This window comes from Bos taurus, chromosome 17 (genome assembly GCF_002263795.3).
Source record: "Bos taurus isolate L1 Dominette 01449 registration number 42190680 breed Hereford chromosome 17, ARS-UCD2.0, whole genome shotgun sequence".
Lineage (NCBI taxonomy): Eukaryota > Metazoa > Chordata > Mammalia > Artiodactyla > Bovidae > Bos > Bos taurus.
Window position 1 is genome coordinate 61731012 of NC_037344.1, and position 27495 is coordinate 61758506.

At 43.8% G+C, this 27495-nt stretch overlaps 1 protein-coding gene across 4 annotated transcripts in view; it reads right to left on the reverse strand.

Annotated features, from left to right (window-relative positions):
- Positions 1-474: 474 nt before the first annotated feature.
- Positions 475-27495, reverse strand: part of PTPN11 (protein tyrosine phosphatase non-receptor type 11) — a 70663-nt gene continuing 43642 nt past the window's right edge. For 2 of the 4 annotated variants that reach the window (XM_059876402.1, XM_002694590.7), the window contains exons 7-16: positions 22613-22709; positions 20364-20443; positions 20081-20239; positions 17580-17711; positions 14551-14705; positions 13566-13633; positions 12961-13112; positions 7464-7576; positions 5431-5533; positions 475-4565 (exon numbers count right to left, since the gene is read on the reverse strand). In XM_059876402.1, the coding sequence (XP_059732385.1) occupies positions 5464-5533; positions 7464-7576; positions 12961-13112; positions 13566-13633; positions 14551-14705; positions 17580-17711; positions 20081-20239; positions 20364-20443; positions 22613-22709 (1026 nt within the window). In that variant the 3' untranslated portion in view covers positions 475-4565; positions 5431-5463. Of the gene's footprint in view, positions 4566-5430; positions 5534-7463; positions 7577-12960; positions 13113-13565; positions 13634-14550; positions 14717-17578; positions 17712-20080; positions 20240-20363; positions 20444-22612; positions 22710-27495 lie in introns of all 4 variants that reach the window. The other 2 variants (XM_059876401.1, XM_059876400.1) reach the window with 1 other exon arrangement.

Genomic DNA, 27495 nt, shown 5'->3' on the forward strand with positions numbered 1-27495 from the left:
ATGTCAGAAGCAGCAGATGCCCTGTTGGTATGAGACCTAAAGCTACTCATAAGGGGAGAGCTGACGTCCTATGCCACGTTGATTTACTCCTCCTGCAAGCCTCCTTTATCATATCTTTACTTCAGAGCCCCACTCAATACTATTTACATTCAGTTCTATATGTTTTCTGTATATATTACACAGACATATTTTTTATTTGCTACTTACTCATAAGTTCTTTCGAATAAAATCGCCTTTGTGTCTCCCAGAGCTACTCAAGAAGTAGGTACTGAGTAAGTGCTTGAGGAACTGATTCATTCATTCTGTATTCCAAGTTCCCTTCTAGGTAAGAGTTGCTAAATGTCAGCATCTGGCCAGTATAGAGGTTCAGGGACATATAAATCCAGTTTTTCTGGACTTTTTTTGGGGGGGGGAGTATAGTTGCTTTGCAATGTTGTTTCTGGACATTTGTGATGAAGTAAATGACAAATACTGTAATATAAGAAAATGGTTTTATTCCTAATTTTTAGTTCCCATACAGTTTACAAATACACTTTTACTCTGATAATGCAGCTCTGCGACTAGCAAAGCAGTTAAAACTAACACCCATAAATACAGGTGGGGAGACAATTAACAACCACTAACGTTCCTCTACATAAACTATTCTTTTAATGTCATTTTTTAAAAACAATTGCAAGTAGACTACATAATATACGTGGGCAAAAAGGCAATTAACTGAATCTCTTGAAACACTAAATGTATAATAAACAGTGCATATTATCAACATTTACATGATTCACATCAAAATGATGACATCCTAAAACGTATTCCTTTTAAAGGATAGATTTATCAATAAAATATTACATATCTTTTAATACTCTGGTACAATACTTCATATACTGCAGGAAAATTAACTGTAGGTCTAGTCATCAACTTAATAAAGGATCCTTTTCCATTAGCTTTTATTAATAAAAGAATCACAATTAGGTCATAAATAAACAGGCAAATTATTAATTACATGATTTGAGGTTTAGGATGAAAACTTGTAAAAATTAGTTTGATATACAGTAAAGTTATACAACACACTAAAACCAACTGTTTAATATTTTTGCCTTGTGTGAACTGCCCGTAATGAAAAAGGAACAAACTTTTTAAGGATGGAAGATACAATAAACTATATTTTGGAACTTACTTTTCAAGAGGAAGAGGAAAAAAGATTTTAAAGAAATAAAGGGCTAATACAGATCCTAATAAAGGCATATTGAAATCAGGGAGGCCATGTGCTTGCCATATAAAACTTTATTCCCCCAACAACATACAGAAAACAAGAACTGCACTGGGTCTGTACTTATGTCTACAGCCTAAGTTTCCCTTGTGGATTAATAAGCTACAACAAAGCACTTCACAACTGCATACCTTTGTCCACATTCCGCTGCACTAGAAAGAACCCAGGACATTGTATTAGTTCTTAAAAACCCCAGTAAACCCTTAATAACCCCTTAATAACACCTAAAAATAATCTTGATGACTTTCTTGGGTGTTTCAAAGCAACTGGGCTTTGTAAAGGATGCACAAACACCAAGAAAATCACACATGTACTTGCTCATCCCTGTTCAGCCACATTTAAAAAGTCACTGAGTCACTGATTTCAAAGGGAGAGATGACCAGAATTCTCAGGAGGGCCACACACTGAATACAAGGTGTCTTTTTGCTTTTTTTTTTCCTTTTTAAAAAAGTTTTATTAAGACTCTGAAATTTGGCTTCTTTTTAAAAAAACCCCAATACCACGTGCCAGGTAATTTCTTCACCCCAAATATAAAATCCTATGCTTATAATTTTAAAATACTTAGCCAGCTACGGGATATTGTGCAAATTTAATGTCTACCAGCAACCCGGAAGCAGACTGTAGACGTGTAGCTATCACACCTATTTCCCAGGTAACCTGATTCAACTCTTACTGACTGCTCTGGCCCCAGGCCCTCTGACTTCCTCAGAAACCACCTCTTTGGAACTTCCATTTCCACTGTATTTCTACCTGCACCTTGAGCCCCCGCCCCCCGCCCCCACCCATCTTCACAGTCCCTCCACCTGAATCCATCCCATGTAACGTTACCCAAGAACCTACAATCACCTTTACCAAACACATGGCAAACCTTAGCACCCTAGGGACTATTACAACCTTGTCTTGGCATCAGTTTATAGCACATGATAGTTTGCTGACTTTATGGAGGGAAATCTAAATGAAATCAATGTCCCTTTACAAAGCTGGCCAAGATCAGGTGGTTTCCAAGTGCAAAACCAACTGATCTTAAGCTACAGGCAGAAACGTTACTGCAGCAGATATACTGTACAATCAAACCCTTGTTTGCTGGTGAAAGACCTTGCCCCCAAAGTCCACAGTCAAAAATTTACTGCAAAAATGAGACCCGTTCAATGTGACAATGTAAGAAAAAATAACAGGACGCAAGATCCTTGTTGCAAATACTTAACTGGAATCTCTTTCCTTACAGGTTTGACAAGAAGACAGCAGTCATTTACATTCCTCTTACAAGGTAATTACCTTCAGATCAGACCTGCGTTCTGAAGCACTGAAGGCACTGCTTCAATGCTGAAGTTCAATGGCTAGGCGGGATGGGAGGTGGGGTAGGGGGGAAATCAATGTACTTTTTTTTTCCAATGTACATTTTTGTCTTCTGAAAATGGCAGCCAGGCTCTTCTCAAACAAATCTCCTCAGGATTTTAAAGGAGGTAAAGCCCTCAGGAAGGAACTACTACCAGGGCTGGATCTAGTCCTTCCTTTTCAGGAGACAAAGCAAAAAGAATTCGATGAAGGAGCCCATGACTTAACAGCAAAGTTGCCACGGCATTTTATTATCTTTACCATGTCCACCAATGACGCTTTAATTGAAATACACTCACCGACTGATGATTCAACACACAGGGCAAAGAGGGATGTCTTTGGAGAAGGCACTTCAGGTAGGACGTTAGCAAATCTTACTGCTCAGTTAAAACAAAAATGAGCTACTGCTAATTCAGTCAGATTAGTGACCTCAGGAGAACTGCTCCTCCTCACTCAGCCAATGGCAAGCATGGGCATGGGATATGACTAAAACCAGGGGTGTGAAGAAAGCACTCCATACACCTCTCTCTTGTAGGGGCTAGGGCAGCGAGCTGGTTCTGCTTTCAAACGCTCTGCCCTCACAAACACATCCATCCTAAGAGGTCAGGTGCCCAAAGTGATGGTTCAGAAAATATGCTAAGAGCCAGCAGAAGTGGTTCAAGAAGATTGCTGAAGGCCCTGTTTCTGCCTGACTCCCAACTTACACGAGTTATCATAACCAGCTTCAGCTTTCCAAGGTCACTAGCGGCTCCTACTTTTGCTATTTTTTTTTAGCTGTTTTTCCACGGCACTGGTCCTGACTGTTACGCTGGGGGCCTCCAAGGAACCTTACCTCCAGTTCACGCCCTCATGCAGTCCCCTCTTCCCAAATTGGGCCTGGGCCTGACTTTAACCAACACGGGGCAGTAGAAATGATGTGGTGACAGTTCTGGGTTGAAGTCTTCAGTGCATGCAGCCGCTACTACTTTATATCCTTGGGGCCTCAGAGCTGCCATGAATGTGGTCCAGCTACCCTGCTGGCGAATGAGAGACCTGAGGACCACACGCAGACAGAGAAGCCAAGCCATCCTGCCCACCACATGAGTGACACCAGCAAGACAAGGAGAGGAACCACCCAGCTGAGCCCAGCCCAGTTTGAAGAAGGTGAGGAAAAGCAAGCTGTTGTTTTAAGCCACTCGGTTTTGAGGTGGTTTGTCAGCAACAAATGATAACCAAAAACTGGTTATCTGAAGATGCAATTTTTTTTCCAAACACAAGACAATTACTCAAATGAAAAGAAAAGATGGCAAATGTTTTCCCACCACAACGTTTTCAGTCAACAGGCTGAATGGTAACTGGTCAACTGCAAAGAAGAAAGCATGCCTTTTATCCTAAGTTCCCGTGATCTTTCCCCTCCGTGATTTTTTAATGTCAATGTAAAGGTAGACAGTCTGGGGCATTGGCTTAATTGTTCTTGAGCCAAAATAAGAGGCCATCAAAATGAATTATCCACTACTGGATAAGTGATGATAAATAAAACTGTTCTCTCTTCTACAGGATGTTGTCACTTAATTTTTCCAAATCATTTTTCCTCTTACAAGTGCCCTAGCATCCCCCACAAAGAGGGGAGAGGAAACTCAATCTGTTGAGGTTATCAAAAGAAAAAAAATGCCAATAACTAGAATTTGAGTCACCATCATGCGTAAAATATACAACACAATTTAACTGCTTCCTCAATTTAAAATAAAAGTCCATAAAACATAACACTGTCTACATCATAGAGATGATTTCTTCTTATCTGAGGACATGAGTAACTGGAAATCAGGTATCATCGAGTTAAAATACAGTGGTCTTTAAATGGTTTCAAATTTTGCTCATCAAAAGGTAGCCAACCACAGTGCAAGTATTCCAAATTCAAGTTCATTCTTCATGTAACCTTGCTTGCATCTATTCTTGATCTTTTCAGGGAGAGGGTGAAAGTTCACATCTAGCAAAGAAAGAAATTAGAATTTTTAACGAGCATACATTGAAAAGTCTGGCAAGGCAGTAAACCATTTTAAAGCAGAGTTAAAGCTTTTAAATATACTACTCATCAGAAATGAGAACTTCAACATGAAATACTAAAAACTGTGAGCTTCTAAATTCTCTTGGGTTACATCCATCACATACTTGGGTCACTCTCTAAAAAGGTGATTGATAGGGAGGAGATGTACAAGGGAGATAATTCCCAGCATCAGAGCTGGAAGGTGTGGAGTTGAGCCAGTCAGAGAGAGGCCCAGGAGGTCCAGTGCCCTTTGTCACACAGGCAGGCAATCAGAGGCCCACTAAGGTGAAAACTCAGGCATCCTGACTCCAATCATCCAGGACCATGTCCCCATACTTTCTAGATCCCTAGAGATCCTCTCCCAGCACAGCCTGGGTCAACCATTTCTCAGTAAGTGCTAACCCTGGCCTTAACAGAATTAATTTTGCATTTGATTTCAATACTTAAATGAATCCAGCTTGGAAAAAGAAATACAGGCAAAAGAAAACGAAGGCTGATTTCTAAAAAGAAGGGGGTTTGTTTTGTTATAACAGTCACAGATTATCTGCCAGCTCCAAAACGCCACAAATTCACCAGACCCTGATGCTGGGAAAGACTGAAGGCAGGAGAAGGGGACGATAAGAGGATAAGATGGTTGGATGGCATCACCGACTTGATGGACGTTAGTTTGAGTAAGCTCCAGGAGTTGGTCATGGACAGGGAAGCCTGGCATGCTGCAGTCCATGGGGTCACAAAAAGTTGGACACGACTGAGCGACTGAACTGAATTGATATGAACGATGAACCCAAGACCACTTCCACTGAAATACCTATTTCTGTGCTTGACGTCTTGGCAGGGCTTCTCATCTGAAACTTTTCTGCTGCTGCATCAGGCCCACATTTTCATAGACTCTGGCATTATCTTCTCTCATTCTGAAAAGAAAAGAAAGAAGACGACACTAACAAAAACACAGACAGACTGTTTAACCTTATGTGATAGTTTTAACCCATCTACTTCATTCTCTGGGACTGAGTATGGCACAGATATAGCTGTTGCCCCAAGGAGCTGACATTCTAGGAGGGCATTTGAGACAGAAACACATATCAAAATCATTGTGAAGAGCCTTGAGTTCCTGTACTCTCAAGGGTTTGGCACAAGGAGAGTTGTTTCCCAGGAGGGTGGAGTAAGGGAGGCCCGTGTGACGAGGTCCTGGTTAGACCATGAAGGAAGCTGGGGCATGTGCACAGAGAAAAAAATGGTATTCACTGCGAGGAGAGGGATCTGATGGCCAGAGGTCCATGAAGGCAAAATGTAGGAATAGTCAGACAGTGACTCTAGATCCATTCAGTCCCTATCCAGTCAGGTGAAGGTGAACATGAAGCTGATTGGTGGTTTAGGGCCCCTGGTGGGCAGGGAAGCATCAGAGTCCAGACTCTATGGTGACCAGAACAGCCCAGGAGGATGAGGAAACCAGCAGCAGAGGGCTGGCCAGAGAGGAACAAGTTGAAACAAGCAGCAGGGGCTGGGGTCTCCTGGGTCTGCACCCTATGAGAGGGATGATGGGAAAGGCAGAGAACCTGTCAGTCACAGGCGACCACTGGTAACAGGGGAGTCGTCAGAGCTAATTCTGTTGAGCCAACATGTGGGGAAAGCTTTCTGGCAAGAAATCGGAGCCCTGACGCACTGGTTCCACTGCAGATCACAATTCAAAGTATCAACTTTCCCCATCGGCCCACTGGGAAAGAAAAAAGCAGCCAGAAGGAAGAGGGAGCTTGGCGGAAAGCATACTTTTGCTGCATCATTTCATCTCAATGTTAAATAGAAAGCAAATGTAAATACGAACCTCATATATGTTATCCAAAACGTTTATATAGAGTATTAAAGCCAGCAGGGGTTTAAAAATCCACATCAGAAACAAACAGACATAAGACTCGCAGGGGAAAATAAAAAGTAAATGTTATACCAGAGAGTGACTGCAGGATATACAGAAAAATCATAACTTATAATTACTATTCACATCATTGATTTAACAAATATTTTCCTATCACATGTTTTAGTTTAAAAAAGGAGTTGGCAAAGTTTTTCTGTGCAGAACCAGACCGAAAATTATGTAGTCTCTGCGGGCCATATGCGGTCTCTGTCATGTATTATTCTTTGTGTGTGTTTTTTTAAATAACCCTTTAAAAACCATCCACGAGCTGTACAAAAACAAGCTGCGGCCCAGATTTGGCCTGGGGGCTATAGTTCGCTAACCGCGGGCTTAAATGGCCACAGTGGATTTCTGCTGACCACGGAAAATGAGAACACAGCTGTGGGGGCCACTGTGTGCTTAGTCACTCAGCAAGTCCAGCTCTTTGTGCCCGGACGGACTATAGCCTGCCAGGCTCCTCTGTCCACAGGATTCTTCAGGCAAGAATACTGGAGGAAGCTGCCATTCCCTTCACTACAGGGTCTTCTTGACATAGGGATCAAACCCGGGTCTCCTGCACTGTAGCAGATTCTTTACCACCTGAGCCACCGGGGACCATTAGACCATTATTTTATGTAGCAAAGAATCTTGACTCATCAAAAGGGATATTACCTACTTCTGCAACAATCCCCCACCCCATTGAAATAAAAATAAAATTCTTCTTGGAGAAACAGCATTTGATATATTTATAATCCCCTAGGTTCCTAGCCAGTGGAGCAAGCAGCCTTCAGTTTAGGTGAATTACAATTTAGCTTAGCTAGCCATGCTCACAAACCAGTTAGGCAACAATAATGTGCACCAAGGAAAGGCATGTGCCGCAAAGATGTGTCATTTTTTAAGCTTTTCTAAAGGATTGTGTTCAGGCAAAAAGAATCTCCTTCATTTCTACTTACTCTGCACAGGATGGTGTTGGGGTACAAGGTGGCAGGGGACTCTGATCTCCACTTGCCTGGTCCGTCAGGGAATACTTAATATTTGTGTATTCGTGTCCTTTCCTCTTGCTTTTCTGAAAAGCAAAAGTTGCATATATGAAGTCCTATGACTTTTTTGAAGGATTGAAGAAGTTAAAAAGGCATTTCACAGGAAAGAAAAAAGGAGAGAGAGAGAGACAGAGCTGGACAGATAGATAAGGTGAACCCTGAATACTGGTATGCTGGCCAAATGCCAGAGAATTCACCTCCTCCATGTAAATCCATCCTATGAGTGAAAGGGACTTTTGAATCATACAATTCAAAAACAGAGAGAATCATGCATTAACAACTTACTGTATTAAATGAAATGTACCTGCTTCTGAGCTAAGAGAGAATTCACACTTTCTCTCCCACATTAGCATCTAATCATTTCATAGTTCACTTGCAACACATTTAATGATTTTCAAGTAAACAGGTAGGAAAAGAGTTCCAGAAATAAATGCACTCCAAGTAGAAATGGCCCACGGGTACAAAAGATGTCAGCACTCTTATCAGGATCATACATTTTATCACATCGTCCCTATCCCACCCTTACACCAGAAAAAAAACCCTAGCACATTTAATACTTTATTTTCAGCCCAATGATAAACTCTGGAGGAAAAAAAGGCAAAGAAATCAGTAGAATGCAATCTCATCTCAGATACAGAATGAACTGCATTCGGTAGGACTCCTGGTTAGATGATTTATCACTCTTTCCTCCTAAATTCACCCAGAAACAACCAATTCCAAAAATCTAATCCATAAAGTTCTCATCATTATACAATGCTGCTTTCATTTCAGGATTATTCAAGACACAGCAAACATTAGAAAGGGTATGCATATCAAATACTGACATACAGCAGTGACTTTCGTTCACTGCTGGTGGGAGGGTAGACTATGCCATCACTTTGGTGCACAATTCGTCAGAACAGATAGTACTAACACTAGTTAGTATCTGGTAATGATAAAAAGTAGAGCTACCAAGGGAACATTTCATGCAAAGATGGGGTCGATAAAGGACAGAAATGGTATGGACCTTACAGAAGCAGAAGATATTAAGAAGAGGTGGCAAGAATACACAGAAGAACTGTACAAAAAAGAGCTTCACGACCCAGATAACCACGATGGTGTGATCACTTACCTGGAGCCAGACATCCTGGAATGCGAAGTCAAGTGGGCCTTGGAAAGCATCACTACGAACAAAGCTAGTGGAGGTGATGGAATTCCACTTGAGCTATTTCAAATCCTGAAAGATGATGCTGTGAAAGTGCTGTACTCAATATGCCAGCAAATTTAGAAAACTCAGCAGTGGCCACAAGACTGGAAAAGGTCAGTTTTCATTCCAATCCCAAACAAAGGAAATGCCAAAGAATGCTCAAACTACCGCACAATTGCACTCATCTCACACACTAGTAAAGTAATGCACAAAATTCTCCAAGCCAGGCTTCAGCAATACGTGAATCGTGAACTTCCAGATGTTCAAGCTGGATTTAGAAAAGGCAAAGGAACCAGAGATCAAACTGCCAATATCCACTGGATCGTCAAAAAAGCAAGAGAGTTCCAGAAAAACATCTATTTTTGCTTTATTGACTATGACAAAGCCTTTGACTGTGTGGATCACAATAAACTGTGGGAAATTCTGAGAAGGGAATACCAGACCACCTGACCTGCCTCTTGAGAAACCTATATGCAGGTCAGGAAGCAACAGTTAGAACTGGACATGGAACAACAGACTGGTTCCAAATAGGAAAAGAAGTACGTCAAGGCTGTATATTGTCACCCTGCTTATTTAACTTATATGCAGAGTACATCATGAGAAATGCTGGGCTGGAAGAAGCACAAGCTGGAATCAAGATTGCCGGGAGAAATATCAATAACCTCAGATATGCAGATGACACCACCCTTATGGCAGAAAGTGAAAAGGAACTAAAAAGCCTCTTGATGAAAGTGAAAGAGGAGAGTGAAAAAGTTGGCTTAAAGCTCAACATTCAGATAACGAAGATCATGGCATCTGGTCCCATCACTTCATGGCAAATAGATGGGGAAACAGTGGAAACAGTGTCAGACTTTATTTTTGGGGGCTCCAAAATCACCGCAGATGGTGACTGCAGCCATGGAATTAAAAGATGCTTACTCCTTGGAAGGGAAGTTATGACCAACCTAGATAGCATATTCAAAACCAGAGACATTACTTTGCCAACAAAGGTCCGTCTAGTCAAGGCTATGGTTTTTCCTGTGGTCATGTATGGATATGAGAGTTGGACTGTGAAGAAGGCTGAGCGCCGAAGCATTGATGCTTTTGAACTGTGGTGTTGGAGAAGACTCTTGAGAGTCCCTTGGACTGCAAGGAGATCCAACCAGTCCATTCTGAAGGAGGTCAGCCCTGGGATTTCTTTGGAAGGTATGATGCTAAAGCTGAAACTCCAGTACTTTGGTCACCTCATGCGAAAAGTTGCCTCATTGGAAAAGACTCTGATGCTGGGAGGGATTGGGGGCAGGAGGAGAAGGGGACGACAGAGGATGAGGTGGCTGGATGGCATCGCTGACTCGATGGACTGAGTCTGAGTGAACTCCGGGAGTTGGTGATGGACAGGGAGGCCTGATGTGCTGCGATTCATGGGGTCGCAAAGAGTCGGACACAACTGAGCGACTGAACTGAACTGAACTGAATGATGAAAAGGGATGTATGTACTACAACTTTAAACATTTTCTTCTTCAGAAGCTCATGCACACAAGCCTAGAAGAGCTGACAAGGATGTCCAGTGACGTGCTATTTCCAACAACATTCACCAAAAAAACAAATGAATGTGATGTATTCATATCACAAAATAAGAGGAAATGTACATATGTATGTGTGCACACCAAAACAGATTTCATACACAATGTTAGATACAAAAATACAAACTGCAAAATAATGAAACAGTGCAATAGTATGCTATCACCTTGCTGAACATTCTAAGGGAATTCCATTACGCTGTTTCTGGGTATTTTTTTAAAATGTCTTTTTAATACTGTAAATGAAAGTTAACAAAAGAAATCGACTTCCAAGTAAACAGCAGAGTGTGAGATTGGTATATACAGACTGGAAAATTTTTTCAGTCTCGCTCATTTGCATTTCCCCTAGATTCCCACCTGTTTTGCATTTCCTCCTTCCAATGCTGCCTTGGTTTCTCTTCTTCCCTTACCCTGCTCTCCACCTCTGACTGTCATTTTCTTTTTTTCCATTTATTCCTCTGTAGCACAGTCTTTTACTCCCAAAGGTCCTTAATGCTTCATATTAATAATTTTGGAAATGCCTGGATTTCAGAATAATTAATTATGCTGAATGAGCTTTGTTCATTTGCTTAATCTAAAAATCAGGTGGGTGTAATATTTTTAAGTCTGCCACTGAAACCTACTAAATTAAAGTACTTCTTACTCTAGTCCCAAGTCAAGTAGCAAGATCCTACATTGAATCAAACAGTACAATGAAGCAAACAACATACCACAAAATCTATTTTATTTCTTTTTATTAGTGGATTTTTTAAAAAATTTATTTTTTTGCCCCCCTCTGTGGCATGCGGGATCTTAGTTCCCTGACCAGGGAATCAAGGCTGTAACCCTCATGTTGGGAGCATGGGGTCTTAACAACTGGGATCACCAGGGAAATCCCCACAAAATCTTATTTTAAAAAACAATGTAAGCCTACATATTTTTCTTTTAAATCCAAGGGTTCATATACCAAATAGCTAATGCGCTGACACATAATGGCACTGAAAAGTATTGGCTGAATGGACGAATACACACACTCGTTTGGTACTCTTGGGATGGGATTACTGGGGACATCCAATTTCTATAGTCTACATTCTGTAATATTTAAGTGATTCTACCTCCTCTACCCCTCATCCCCAATAAAAGGGCAGCAATAAAGGCATTTTGGTTTTAACTAGTTCCTAAATCCAAATTACAACTTCAGATTTAGGGTCAGAGAGACCATATATGGTAAGTAATAGGAAGATGTGAAGTGCCAAATAAGCTGGGAGGGAAAGTCCCTAAATTCTCCAAAACCAGAAGAAAAACCAAAGCTTCTGAATGAAATAGAGAGCTTTTCCCCCAGCTTTTCTAAGCAAGACTACCTTATGGTCTTCAAGATATTCCCAAGTAATTTCCCATTTGTACCAGTGGGACTGCACTCTACTTATTAGAAGTCCTTCTTTTGAGGCAACTTCATGCTTTAAGTAAGTACTCCTGGCCCAAATCAATGTAACTGGAAGGTGAATATGAAATAGCCTACAGTAACCATCTAAAGGCTTCCTGGTGGCTCAGACGGTAAAGAATCTGCTTGCAATGCATAAGATCTGGGTTCGATCCTTAGGTCGGGAAGATCCCCTGGAGAAGAGATGGCTACCCGTTCCAGTATTCTTGCCTGAGAATTCCATGGGCAGAGGAGTCTGGCGAGCTACAGTCCATGGTGTTGCAAAGAGTCAGACATGACTGAGAGATTAACACTTCTACTTCTAAGTTCATAGCACTTACATTAAGACAACGACTTAAAGCGGTAAAGTTCAAAACCAGAACAGAGCTTGTTAATCATTTGACCATGCCTTCCTATATCCACACTGTTTCTGAAGACATTTTTGTACAAGGAAACAACCTAGTGAGTATTTCTGCATGGACTGAGAACCTGCTAAACTAACTAACTTGGGCTAACCACACTTTGATAACGTGGCCGCTGCACTGCTAGGCTAGAAGCCTTTCAATCAGGTTGCAGGTCCCATTTTTGAGAAGCTGAGTTTTCCAGAAGGTGATAAACAGGGTACAGAAGGCAAATACCACTGATGTTTAGACATCACATCTATCCAGTGAGCAGCATGATGATGGGGCTGGGGTTGGGGTTGGGGAGTGAGCTAAGGATAGCTCCCAAAAGAGCAGTCTCCTCAGGCCTCATGAACTCAGCTTTGTGTATTATAAAGAGCTTCCAATGGAAAGGCTCCAGTGCCACACTGTTCATTATGTATGGTTTATTAAAAATGGAAATGTTTCTGTTTCCAACTTGACCACATTGGTGGTTCCAATCCTCATGTGCTATAAAGGGTGAGGCATTCATTTAAGAGATGGAATCAGGATGAGTAAGGCCTGGATCAAAACTGGAACAGGCTGGAAACTTTGAGGCTTGGAGTTCTAAGCCTGCCAGGTGAGCCTGGGAAAATCCCAAACCCATCTGTCAGGCCTGTTGCCCCTCCCTGAGCTACTCCATAGTGAAAAATCAGAGTCGTGTGGTAGGGAATAATTCATTTCCAGAGAGGTCCTTCCTGGTTGGGAACTTGTTTCTCCTTTTCAGATAAAGACAGTTATCTAGCAAAGCCTGTATTCTCGCTCAGAAGGAGAGCATATCCAAGCCAAACTGCCCAGAAAAAAAAAAACACCAAAAATCTACATGTCAGCCGTGCAGGCTTGGTACCTGCTCTTCTTCAATCCTGCGCTGTAGTGTTTCAATATAATGCTGGACGGCCATATAGATGAATCGGTACTGTGCTTCTGTCTGGACCATCCCTGACCTCTGTGACCGCACCATCTGAATGGTTTTGGGAACGTCGATGTCACAGTCAACACCTACAAAGCAAAGCACCATGGAGCATCAGGAGAAACTGCAGAGACAAGGGGCAGCGGTTCAAAGCACAACTTTGAGCAGAGATAAAGCAAATTTACACGTTCATGTTTTAACCAAACCTGTTCCAAGGGCTACGGCACTGGCCTTCTGACCAACACCAATGATCCTAGAAGATTATAGGGTCAGGGGTCAGCGGAGAGGAGCCCCGCAGGTTACAACACCGCCCTGTACCATCAGCAAGGAGTGAGCAGATGGACAGAGACCACCACTGCTCCTAGGCTCAAACAGCATCACTCCTGTTCTTGAGCAAACATACTGAAAGTTGAAGTCTCTGGCCTAGATTTTTGTGAAAATACTTTAACATTCAATTTTCTTCCGCAGGCTATTTTCACTAGCACTTTCCTTCCATAGACTGAAAACAGGAATCGTAGCTTCTTGCCCTCCGAATGACCTACCTTTCTCTCTGATGATGTCAATAAGAATATCAATCACAATGAACGTCCCTGTCCGGCCAATTCCAGCACTGTGGGCAGAAGGACGAAGAGCGAGGACAATGGAGTCATTCATGAGGGTTTTATACTCAAAACCAAGCTATTAATATTAACAATGTCTGCTCTTGGGAGTATTTATAAGATTGTCTATTTATATTTGCAAACATATTAGCAAAGAGCCCAGGGCTTTGGACTCAGTCCATCCTGCACTTGGAGCCCAGCTTCTCCAACATAGTGTACCTGAGGCAAATCCCTTAACCTCTCTGACCCTCAGTTTCTTCATCTGTGAAATGGGCTACTATGAGTATCAACTATCAGTAACGGGTGAAAAACAATGAATGCAGATGCTGGTATGGAGCAAGGGCTCAATAAAAGGGAGTTTTTATAGAACTGAATAAATAATGTTTCACAGGCATCTACTTGCCAAACATATGAAAGATTTAGGAAACCCAACTTTCCCCAGTATAATCATGAAGCCTAAACTTGGGAACTGGCACCTACAAACTCTGGTGCGGAGGCCATGGGCCTGGCTTCTAGAAGCCTGAATGGGGAGTGGTCCAAATATTCTGAAACAAACAGGTATGTTGTCAGGGGGAAAAAAATACATCATATTTCCATGGAAAACAAGAACAGGATCACAATCAAAGAGATTAATCCTAAAATAACTGCAGAACAGAGAAAACCAATCAAACATTACCAGACTAAGGGTGCCTTAAGAATAAGGACTGTGTTCACCACCTCCTGCCCCACCACCCCAGTACCTGGTGGTCCCACAGGATCTAGAAGAAATGTACTTTGGGGTCAAAGTGTCCCTTAATGCCACAAACAGGCATTAAATTTTTCCCACAGTTCAGGAGCTGTGGCTGGGGCTGGGCAAATACAAATAAGCACCCTGGGCATCGAGAGATGATGGGACAGGTGACATCTCAGAGGTGGGGGGGCTGGTCACCTGCAGTGAACCACCACGGGCCCCGCGTCCACAATGCTCTCCTGCTTGTGGTGAACCTCCTCCAGGAAGTCCAGCACGCCCCCCGGGTCACTGGGCACACCGTGGTCCGGCCAGGTCCGAAAGTGGTATTGCCAGACCGTTCTCTCCGTATTCCCCTGGAGTAGAGCCAAGAAAAACCAGAAAAGAATTAAATAAACCAAGGGGTTAAGGCATCGTCCAAGTCCCATCTTTCCCAGATCCTCTATGAGCCAGGAGGGTCAGGCTGGCACCACCTCCTCACGCTCCATTCACAGGTCCCCTCCACAAGTTCCCCAGATCTCTCCTCCTCCTGGGTCTGGCTGAGCAATTCTGGAGGCTGGAACCCCTTGCCTCTGTCCAAAGAAACAAGATGTCTCATATGGCAGTTTGTTCTTGAGGAAACGACAACTGGCATCCGTGTCTGTACCGTTAGCCAGTGGCAGATGAGGTCCCCGTTCCCGCTCCTCCAAGCGCAGCTCCACGTGGGAGACCACTGAGCCCTCTGGGACTCGGGGGCTCTCCTCCCATCACCTGAGACAGCGGGAATTCCCTCCAGACATCTGCTCATCTCTGTCTTTTGTACCTGACCCTCCTCCCCTCCTACAACATGCACTTTTATTATAATTATTTCAACTTTTACTTTGGTGCAGACAGGGTAAGACAGGCTTTGCAATCAGGTGGGTGGATTCAGGCCCCAACCCCAGCATTCACACTCACTGTGGTCCGTGGATATCTCTAAGCCTCAAACCCCTCATGTGCTGATGGGCATAAGACTCTCTACCACAATTATCACTGTGAGGACTAAACAAGACCAGTTAAACACAGAGCCACTGCGAAGCAGAGAGGAAGAGACTCAGCACACGGGCACTCTTCTGAGGACTGACAGTAAAGGTCAACAAGGGTACCGAGACTACAAAAAACCAAAAAAGCATCGTGTTCTGGGTCCACCCAATTAGGTCACTATTTGTCACTGCATCTTCTTCCTACATTATCTGGAGACTACATACGCTAAGTAACATTTTTAAAGGGGATTTTGAAAAAAAAAAAAGAGAGAGAGAGAGAATAACCAGACCAGTATCCACCACCTGTGACCTTCAGAATATCCAAGGAATCTGAACCACGGTCAAGATCTTCTCGTGAATTATGTGCATTTAGTTTGCTGAGTCATGAAAAAGGATTTTTCTGGAGGTTACCAGTGAGCTAAAACTCAGGGGGTTCCCAGGGTCACAGAAAGGACAGGGAATGAGAGATACCCAGCTGCCCTGAGCATCCTTGTTCTTCCTCCTATATAAATGGCCACTGAGGTCTCTGGTCCCACTCCTGGTTCCCAGGCGATTAGGAGGCTAAAATGAGATCATGTGATAGTACTTTAAAAAAAAATGGAACATGCTATACAAAAAGCAGATAATCCGTGACCAGCAATCTTGGAGAAATGATCGGTCTCGTGTCAGCACCTGCATCCTAAAGTGCAACACACAAACCCAAACACCAACATTTCCCATGCCTGACACTCCCAAATCTCTGCTAACAAGAAGATGGATGGTTTATCAAAAAAAAAAACCTGAACAAAAATCCACCTGCTACTGAGAAACACCTGATAACGAGAAGACGGATAGTTTATCACTACAGCTGAAGAAAAACCTATCTGAAATCTTTGTCCGATGTCCTCTAAATCTCTGTCTCATTTCTGCTTGACAGACCTCGCACAGTCTTGCAATCGACTGAACCTCCACCCTCTTCCTGCCAGCAACAGAACTGCACATCAGAAGTTCTGACATCTCACCCTGGACCACAGCCGCTGAGGCTCCCGGCTCACTCGGGTCCCTAGACCACATCATGGAACTCATCAGAGAACAGTCCCTCCTCCGTCCTCCGCCTGCCTCCTGCCCCCGCCTGCCCAGCTAGGACTCCGTGCACTCTCTCCATCACAGATCTGCATTCCCCCCACCCTCTCTCCACCCACTGCTGAGGAATCTCAGCACCTCAGGTGGGTGTGACAGCAGGTGTCTGCTCAATGGCATAGGGACTTGTACCGTGGCTTCTCGTGGCAACATGACTGCAATTCCTTAAGGACAAAGGCTGTTTCGTTCACCTCTGTGTCCCCAGAGGCCCCTGAATAAGCCCGTCTCACCATGAAATCATGCTGAATCCAAATCACGCTGGATGCAAAGTTAGTCACCCCAGATGTATACGTATGGGTGACTCCCTTTGCTGTCCACCTGAAACTATCATCTATACTTCAATATACCATAAAAAGTTAAAAAAAAAAAAAAGAAACAAACATAGTCATCCCAGGGACAAACCTGAACTACGTACAATTAGAAGCTGACACATGGAATACGAGCACTAAAATAGGCCTCAGGCCCTTTGCACTTGCTGCTCCTTTTGCTTGGAGCTCTCCTCTCCCGAGCCTCAGATGCTGCTCCACCTTCAGGTCTCAGCTTGCCTGGCACCCCCTCAAAGAGGTCCTCCCTGCTTACTCCATTTCATTCTCTAACATACCACACTGTGGCGTTCACAGCCCCAGCACAACTGGAAAAGCTTGGCTGGTTATCTACTCCTTAGCCTCCCACCTCCCTAGGCTCTGTGGGGGAAGGGACTGTGCAGGTCTGGTTTGCCGTACACCAGTCCAGTACCTTGCAGCTTCCCAAGTGGCTCAGACGGTAAAGAATCTGCCTGCAATGCAGGAGACCTGGGTTCAATCCCTGGGTCAGGAAGATCTCCTGGAGAAGGGAATGGCAACCCACCCCAGTATTCTTGCCTGGTGAATTCCAAGGGCAGAGGAGCCTGGCGGGCTACAGTCACAAATAGTCAGACACGACTGAATGACTAACACAACAACAAAACAAGTACCTCGCTGGTACCTGGCACACAGAGGGTGCCCATAAATGGATGTTACTCAGTGAGTGAGCGAATGCCTGAAGGTATGCAGCAGGAGTGACCGCACGACCCTGGATTAGCGCACCCTCCGTGCAGTTACCAGAGTCTCTAAAGTACGACAGTATACTCACTTGTCCAACCTTCGAGAGTTTAAGTTCTCTTAACGTATAGTCGTGAGCGGCACTTTCCTTGACGTTCCTAACGCGCATGACTCCGTATTCTTTTAGTGCATACTCGTCAGGCCAGTATTTGACACATTTACTCTGGAAGGGGTCCAAGAAAAGAGTTAATCTCTGTGAACTGTGAAATGAAAGCCTCAACCAGCAGAAGAGCAACATTCAAGTGTTGACTACTAACATGGAAAAGGGCCTGCCTGGTGTCTAACTGTTGGATTTTCAAAGAAAAGGAAAGAAGAGTTCAAACTAAAGAAGCAGATGCAGGGAGAACCAAGGAGAAGTGGGAAGAGAAAGCCAGTGTAGCAGAGTGGTTCATCTAAGTCATGGGTCTAAGGAGACTCAGTGCTTATTTATTTCTCTCTAAAGAACCAAGGAGGGATTTCTCTGACAATCCCGTGGCTAAGACTCCATGCTCCCAATGCAGGGGGCCTGGGTTCGATCCCTGGTCAGGGAACTGGATCCCACATGCCACAGGTGACCATTTGCATGCCTCAACCAAAGATCCCACATGCCACAACCAAGACCCAGCAGAGCCAAATAAATAAATATATTTTTTAAGAAAGGACTTGAACTTTCTTTCTAAAAAAGAACTAAAGAGCAGAGAGCGGGGGACTACGGGGTGTGCAGGTTGCTGTCTAGCAACAGCTGAGCACTGAATTCCGGAGATCTGCCAGTCACTCTGCAGGGAAGACAGGCAGGGGCTCTGGAGGTGGATGGGCTGCCCAATGAGCCAGACTGTCTGGTTCATTTCCGCGCCCGTGTAGGAGGGCTCCGCGCCTTATCTAACCCAAGTGTGAACAACTCCAGCACAGAAAGGCAGCTGATGGAGTTTTGAACCAGCTGCTTTTTCTATATCCAGATCCACTTGATACCTGCTGCACACGTCACCCTCGCTTAACCGGGCGCCTGGGAACGCCAAGCCTGCAATAGCTGCTGGCTTCGTGTTGGAAAATATGGCACTAGGGGAATCAGTCTTGCTGCCAAAGAGGAAGATACTTTGTTCAATGAGACATGAGTCTGCAGAGATCTGCTGATGGAGAATGTTTTTGTGTCTTGCTTTTTTCCTCAGGAGCAGTCACCCACACCACTCACTTTCCACAGCCCCCAAGACACATCTACCAGCAAGAGAAATCTACCTGGTACATTAGGAAGATACAGCAATTCATTGTTAAAAAACAAGAAATCAGAAAACAGCTGCAGACACCCCGCCAGTCAATGATTAATCGAAAGGAAACAAAATATGGTAGAAGGAAAGATCAACAGAAGAATTAATGGATAGCACTACTTTTTTGCTTGACATGCTTTATGTGGCCTTTTATTTATTATTCTGAATTTGGCTTTCCCTCCAGTATTTTGTAGATCCAAGTACCTTTTTGACAGATGATACAATTTTTATTATCCCCAAATGAACACTTTGACTATTAAATGTATGCAATGCTCTCGCTGGTCAATCAATTCTGAGGACTGCTGGTCACCCAAGAGAACACAAATCACAACTCCTAACACTGTAGCTGACTCTACGTGTCTGCGAATGACTGCGCCCTCCTCTCAGTTTCCCAAACTCTGATGTAAACCTTGGCAAACAAATTCAAAAACGTGAGCACTGATACTTTAGCTTTTAAATTAAAAGCCCAGGAATCCAGAGGCTGGTTTTTCTTCTATGCACTGGGGGTGGATACCAAGCAAACACAAGTTATTGGAAAGACCTGTCGGGAGACCGAGAGTACATCACACCCTCTGCTCCAGCTGAAGAGTGAAGAGGGAGAATGGGAACACAGGCGCAGGCCAGGAGGAGGTAAGGAGTGGGGCAGGGTGACTGGTCCCAATGTCTGTCTGTTCTGGGAGCTTCTGGTAGCTCTTCTGAGAGGGACCAATCCTAATCCCTCTGAAGTAACCCAAGAACCCTCTCTTCCCAGCCCCAGGTCAGCCACCTACAACTGCAACCAGAGAATGAGAATGGGCGGCCTCTTATAACTGCAACCAGGCAACTGGTAGGACGGAGGGTTCAGTTTTCCTTTCTACACTCAGATTAGGTGATCCTCCCCTGAAGCAGAAATTATAAAAATGTTTTAACTTGTCCATTAATTCAAGAACATCTAATGCTACTGCGGGCGGCTGCTGGAGGAAGCCTTTGTCTCACCATGACCATAACTGGCCCCAAAGGTACTCAGACGTGTTAACAACTAGCAGTGCAACAACGAGAATCCTACAAGGGAGCTCCTTGGTGGTCCAGTGGTTAGACTCCATACTTTCACTGAGGAGGGCTGGGTTTTGATCCCTGCCCAGGAAACTAGGTATAGAACACTATACCACGCAGTGTAGAAAACTATACCAGATTTCCTCCACTCCCCTTTTTCCAGAGGGTCAGTTAGAACAAGCTTAACATGTTTATTCAGTTCTTAACATGGTCAACCCAACACGTCCAATACTTCAAGAAACTATAGTACACAGTCTACCTTCCCTCTCTCCACTTCTTTCGTTGTCATGACAATCACTCGGGAGTTCTCTTGGAACACCATCCTCCAGAAGTCATTCACGGTGTTCTGCAGGCAGCCTTGTGTGGCAATGTAACTCTTTTTGGGCTTTGAGTTGTTGCATTTGGTTTCAAATTCAGGCTAGAGATTGAGAAAGAAAACAACTTCAAACGTTCGAAAATTGCTTTCATGCCATGTGGAAGGATTTAAAATACAAAAACTGGCTAGCAATATATAGTCAGAAGACACCATGAAAGCAGTTTACCATGATAATGTTTGCGTTGATGTAATCCGAAACGGGCTCATTGGGATCACCGTCATGGAGGACGACCCTGGTGTGATCGACTGGAAGAAGAAGAGACCACGGTCACAGTGTACTCAGACCCCTTCAGGACAAATCAGGTCAAATCAGCTCATCCTCAGGGAGTCCCAGTTTTATTCATTTCATGATAAAATGGTATTAAAAACTAAATCCAATGTGAGCACGATAATCTGAATATGATGCCCCCAAATGCTTTCCTTAAGGAGTATAAGGTAGCAATGTTAATTCCCTGGTTTTAATAGTGTATTGTTGATATAGAGGATATTATCTGGAGAAGCTGGGGAAAACAACGGTACACGGGAACCCTCTACGTATTTTTGCAACTTCTTGTGAGTCTAAAATTATTTCAAAACTAAAGGTTTTTTGCTTTCTTGTTGCTGTTTTTTTTTTTTTTAAAGGAAAAGTATAGGTAGACAACGTATGTCTGAGATTTGCTTCACAATAATTCAGGGAAAGAAGAGACATGTACCAGAATACAGATAAACTGGGACTTCCCTGGTGGTCCAGTGGCTAACACTCCATGCTCCCAATGCAGGGGGCCAGGTTCAATCCCTGGTCAGGGAGCTAGATCCCACATGCCACATCTAAGAGGTTGTATGCCGCAACTAAAGATCCCACGTGCTGCAACTAAGACCCGTCGCAGCCAAAATAAATAAATATTAAAAAAAAAAAGAATAGAAATGAATCAAGATTAGGCACAAGCTGACAATTGGTAGAGCTGGGTGCTAGGCATGTGTGGGTTGTGTATATTATTTTGACTACTTTCAAATATACTTTAAACTTTCTGTAATAAAAAGGATTTTTAAAAAGTGAAGTAGAATTAAATACAGTCTCCAGGCAACAAGATTCTGACAACAGTATCTACTGACCAAATTCTGTATAAAAGTACATTACTGATATAAAAATCTGAGTGTGCTTCCTAAGCAACACATTTTACACTGGGAATTAGTAATAAAGTCATATGTCTTAATACTGTTCTTTTGTTTCAGATTGCCCATCTTTAAAGAAAATGATGCTAATCAGAAGAAACATCTGCTTGGGATTTTTATGGGAGGAAAGGACAGTAATATTCTGTTTAGTACTGCATACCACTGTTCCCGTCATCTTTCCCTACATGCCCACATCTTACTAATGAGCACCATTCAGACCTCCTGAGCAGAAATGAAAACTTAAGACGTAAAGAGGATAATGCTTCCCCAAGGTCATTAGGACCATGCTGTGGCTCAGAATGATTCCCTGCAAATTCCTCTTTTTCTCTCCTCGATATTAGAAGAGCTTCCACTGTCTCCCATCCTCACTTACACATATCTATATGGATGTGATGTTCATATACACCATGTATGTGCCCATATGAACACAGAAAGAGGAAGACTATGCTCCACACACACGGGATGGGTTTATAATATATAACAAAGCAGCTCTGACCCGATGAGACATTAGAGCAAGGCTCTCCAATCTGATCATGTTCCCCAATAAACTTTAATAATAAAGTTTTTGGACATTGAAATGTATACATATTGGATGGGTCAAAAAGTTCATTCGGGTTCTTCTGTATGCTCACTATGTGGGAAAGCCAAACAAACTTTCTGGCCAATCCAATCCAATTATAGATACAAACAAGGCTTATTAAATACATTATACACATTCTGGTATCAAGCTGCATATCAGATTTTTTTTTCTTTTCTTCCTTTTTTTTTTTTGGATAAAAAATATAAATCAAGAGAAGTTCTAAATGTTTCTTCCTGGCCCACTCTGGAGACCCTGCATTAGAGCCTGGAGCTAAGAGTAGTGACTCTGGGGGTTCCAGTACCGGTTTTCCCACACAGACCCAAGAGCCAGGGACTGCAAAGCAGGGGCACAAGCCTGGGACCCCTGAGGCTGACGATGAGACCCTGGGAGAGAGCAAGCCTTGACATGATCTCTCCTGGGCAGTCTAAATTAACAGAAGGAAACAACCACACTCTAAGCCTCCTAGTGGCAATTTCACTCTGTAAGAAGCAGCATCACAGGAACTCGATGAACGAGGCCATCAGTCTCCACCACAGCTGACTACTTTGGAAACTACTTACAATTAAAAGAAGCTAAGGCCTTGGATCTGCTGAAAAAGCACATGCCCCACCTCCCCAGAGAAGTGACAGAGACACTGGGGATCAAAACCTCCAAGAGTGACTATTACAGAGATTGGTACTTACAGGGCAGGATGTTCTTATATCTATTTTTGTTTTTATTTTCTTGCCTCTGACCCTCTTTTCGGCTATAGAGAAGTTTACACTCCTGTTGTTGTAGTGTCTGGAGAGAAACAGAAGTAAATATTATTATGAATCAAAAGCTTCCCCAAAAAAGCCTGACTGAGCAGTTCTGCTTTAGGGGATTTATCCCAGGAAACGTTTAAGAGTCGTGGGCGACAGCTGTAAGAATGCTCACCTTAATGCTACATCAAGAGGGGCAGAGACACTGAAAGAGCTGCCGAAAGAAACACTTTCATTCATTCAAACAAAGGATGTTCTACAGACATTTAAGAGACAGCCTAGGAGAATATCTAATGCCTTGGAAAGATGATCAGAGTGAGTGTTAACTAAAAAGAAGGTCAAATTTTCCAAACAGTGCCTTACACAAACCCTTATGTCTGTGTGCACCTATGTATGTAAGAAATGGCAGAAGTCTGTACACCAAAAAAGTATGGGGCTTTTTTATTTTCAGCAGTAAGATTATGTTTTGTTTTGCTCGTTTTTTGCCTAAATTTTCTACAATAAATATTTATAAGAAGAGAAACTTTGGGAATTTCCTGTCAGCGCAGTGGTTAGGACTCCTCGCTCTCATTGCTGAGGGCCTGGGTTCATTCCCTGGTCGAGGAGCTAAGATAAGATCCCCCAAGTCGCCCAGTGTGCCCCCACCCTGAAAAGAGAGAGACCTTTAAAAATAAGTTATTAAGAATGAAAGCCAGTGAACGTTGGTATACAGTACCCAAATAGGAGATGTGATCCATGTTCTTGAGGACTTTGTAATCTGCCTACTTTAACCATTGATGAATTCAAAGCAACCTGAAAGTCAGTTCTCAAATCTGGATTCTGGTGGACGGTAGAAGTGGTTTACTGTGGACATGCAATCTTTGTTAGCAAAGCTTTAGAGTCCTCCTGTGCCCCAAACCTACATCAGTGCCCTGGGCAGCCAAGCCGTGTCTGCACAGACGCCCACTCCCCTGCACTCTGAGGGGAGGGGGCGCCCCTCCGTCTCCGCAGATAGAGATGGAGGAGGAGAATGCTCAGGCTCCTGAAGCGAGTGGTCAGGAAGGACACCTCTGAAGGGAAAGGAGATGGGGAGCGGAACCAGGGAAAGAAGAGCCTAAACAAAGCAGGCAACCACAGCAGAGCTGGCCCCAGGGAAGAAGGGACAACGTAAGGAAGTGGAGAGGACCAGCTGTAGAAACAGACAGGAAGGTGGACCAGCCAGGCTGAATGAAGCATTTTCAAGGATGTAGGCTTCATTTTCAGAATCACCAAAAGTGCCTCTTCAAGGAACCAATGGTTTCAGACAAGTCTCGTTTGAACAGGAAATCACAAATGGGCAAATCAAGAAAGTGAAAGGCAAACTAAAAAGAAAAAAAAAAAGTGTTACATACTAAAAATATATTTATATATGCCAAAATGATGATCCCTTAAAAGATTTCTCTACAAGGGAAGGCAGAGCCAGTATTTCCTAACACAGTGGCCCTATTATATTTCCATTTCATTTATCTGCATTTCGCAGACAGGTATGAAAGTCAGGAGTTTAAATTGCTGTTTGACTCTAGGTTTCAAAATGCAATAATTCAGCCTTGACACACAGCTCAAAACCAAAATGTTTAGCCAGCTGAAACCTGGACAGAAATAAAATACCACATACACAGAACTCTGACAATCACACGGTCACTCAAAACTCTTCAGTGAGTTCACATGCAGTAATTAGAGCCATCTGCATTCTCGGTGCTGGCATATCCTCTGATACTGCTGTTAGGAAGAAAGTTCGATCTTGATTTTTAGATAGTAAGGTGAGGTTCAAACCCTATGAACTGAATCAATCACTTAAACATCAACCAAGTGAAGAGAAACAACATCAACAAAAGCTACACGCTAGGAAATAACTAGGGGCTTGATTCAAAACAAACTTGACAGCAACGCATTCAAGTGCTCGCTTATGAACAAACCTCAAGTGACGCTTCACTTGGGAGGGCACACTGCCAGAGCAAGCTCTAGAAGCAGCAAATCGCACCCATCCCTCCCTGTTTAATCACGTCCAATTTCTCCCCCTGCCTTCGAGACGAGCGCAAGCTTCTCAGAACAACTCAGGAGACCTTCTCTTCTCTGAGTGGATGGACGCCTGCCTCTAACCTCAGCTTCTGATTGTCCAGTCACGATCCTGACTGTCCTTCAGTGTCCTCCGGTATAAAGCAGGGTGAACCCTGACTACCTACACCACAGAGTTGGTATAGGAGTTAAGGCGCACTGTGTACACTCCAGCCACACCAAGCGTCTTGAACCCACCGTATTTCTTCAGGCCTTCATGTTCTTGCTCATGGCCTCTGCCTAGAATTCCTTTTCTCTGCCTTGAGTACCTCTGAATGTTACTTTTTGGTCATTCATTAGGACCCACCCCAAAGGCCGCCGCCTCTGGGAAGCTCTCCTAACCCATTCAGCACGACCTCCCTGTGTCTCATGATACCAGCCACGATCTGAAGCACCGCCCTCCGTGAGTGCTCCTGTCACACTGAATACAGCTACATCTTTACAACCTGTCTTTTCTATTAAAGAGCATGGACCACCCCTGTTTGCCTGTAACCAGCTCAGCATCCAGCACAAAGCAGGCCCTCAAAATGTATCTGCTGGATGGACAAATAAATACAGGAAGGGGTTGGGGGGTGGGAGGGAGACAGACAAACCACAGACCATCACTGGTGATGGCCATGAACTGCAGGCCCCACACTCAGCATCCCATGCTGACACTGTTGACCTGGCCTTCAACGTAAAGGAAAGCCACTGTAGGCAAAATATGAGATCAGCATTTCCCAATCTTTAATCATCTGAAAAGCCTATTTAAGGGAATTCCCTGACGGTCCAGTAGTTAGGACTCCAAGCTTTCACTGCCGAGGGTGCTGATTCAATCCCTCGTCAAAGAACTAAGTATCCCACAAGCTGCACAGCACAGCCAAAAACAAAAAGATAAATGAAAACAAAGAAAGGAAAGCATCTTCAAGATGCTGTCTCATCTTGGCACACTGCCTATTATATGAGTTGTTTTCTTAAACTAACCTCCACTTTTTCCCCTTTGGAAGATGTATTTCAAAAGAAAACTGCATATTACTAGCACATAAGAAAACCAGTATCACTTGCCATATATAGAAGGTAACCAGAAGAAGGAATATACTAAAAATGAAATATTGGCAAATCTTACCTAGATATTATAGCACGCCTTAAAGTGAAAGTTGCTCAGTCGTGTCCGACTCTTTACTGTCTGTGGAACTCTCCAGGCCAGAATACTGGAGTGGGTAGCCTATCCCTTCTCCAGCAGATCTTCCCTACCCAGGAATCGAACCAGAGTCTCCTGCATTGCAGGCCAATTCTTTACCAGCTGAGCTACCAGGGAAGCCCTGGTATGCCTGAGGCTTTATTAAAAAAAAAAAAAAAAAGTATACTGGCAAGTGTTAAGAAATAGATGTTGCTGCTGTGCACTAAGTCACATCTGACTCTTTTGTGACTCCATGGACTGTAGCCTGCCAGGCTCCTCTGTTCATGCGATTTCCAGGCAAGGATACTGGAGCCACTTCTTTCTACAGGGGATCGTCCTGACCCAGAGATCAAACCTGCATCTCCTGCAATGGCAGGTAGATTCTTTACCACTAAGCCACCAGGGAAGCCCAGAGCTAGATGTAAGAGGCATATTAAAAACTGTACTCAGACCTTCTCCTAAGCCATGACCAAAGAAATGGATAAGGGTTAAAGTGAAAAAAAAGAGAAAACCTTCTTCATTCACTAGTTCAACCTTACTATAACAGGGCCGCTGAAAATCACCTCACACACCAAGAACACTTTGCTAGAATAACCCAGACTTCCAGGCCGAGGAAAGCCTCACCAATACCCAGCACGTGCTGGCTGGACCATCTACTCGGCTCTGGCTTCCCTCATCCTGCATTAAGTTACCAACCATCTCTTCCATGCGGATGTGAGGTTTAAACAGAACGCAAGCTGAGACAGTTTGGGCCCTGGAGTCTTCCAGAAAGGACAGGCCCAGGGGCCTTGTGTCCCTGGCTTTGCTGGGTGCTGACTGCCGGCGGCTGGCAGCTGTCATGGATTAGAACTGAGTAACCATGTGTCTCCCACTCCAGCCCTGCCCACTCCTCAGACCCCATCAGCCCATTCTCAACTATGCCTGGGGCCCACTGGCCTGAACACAATTCATTTCTCACAGTGGATGGTTGCCATCCCTCTAGAGTGAGGCTGAAAATAAAAAGAACTCAGAAGTTGTGACTTTCTGTGCTCTGCCAGCAGAGGCTCCCCAACTGCACCTGAGATTATCAGCTACCACCTGCTAAGGGGTGCTTTCTCCCCGGCACCAGGCTGGTGGACCAGGCATTGCAACCAAGCCCTGCCCCCAGGAGGTTACAATCCGTTCCAAGTTGATCTTCCATGAACTCCCTCTCAGCCGCCCCCAGGTCATCAAAAGCTGTGAATGACCTGCAGCTGACTGTCACTGTTTCTGTCCCCATTATCCACTGGGCCAGGCAGGATATCAGTGATAAGGCGTGGGACAGGCAGCTAAAAGGACAGTACAAAACTGGAGAGAAGCCCATGTGCAACCAACAACGACAAAAAACACTACAAAGCTGGGGCGCAGGCTGTAAGATATCCCATTTTCCCAAGCAATACAACCAAAGATTTGCACCCAAGGATGAACCCTCCAAAAGAACCAGAGGCTAGCTACAGTCACCTGATTACATGAGCCAAAGCTGATCAACAAAGGGATTATATCAAATGGCTAAGCCTTTATAAAAGCCACGAAGAGAAAGATAATCCCCTGATCCACACTATACATTAGGAGTGCC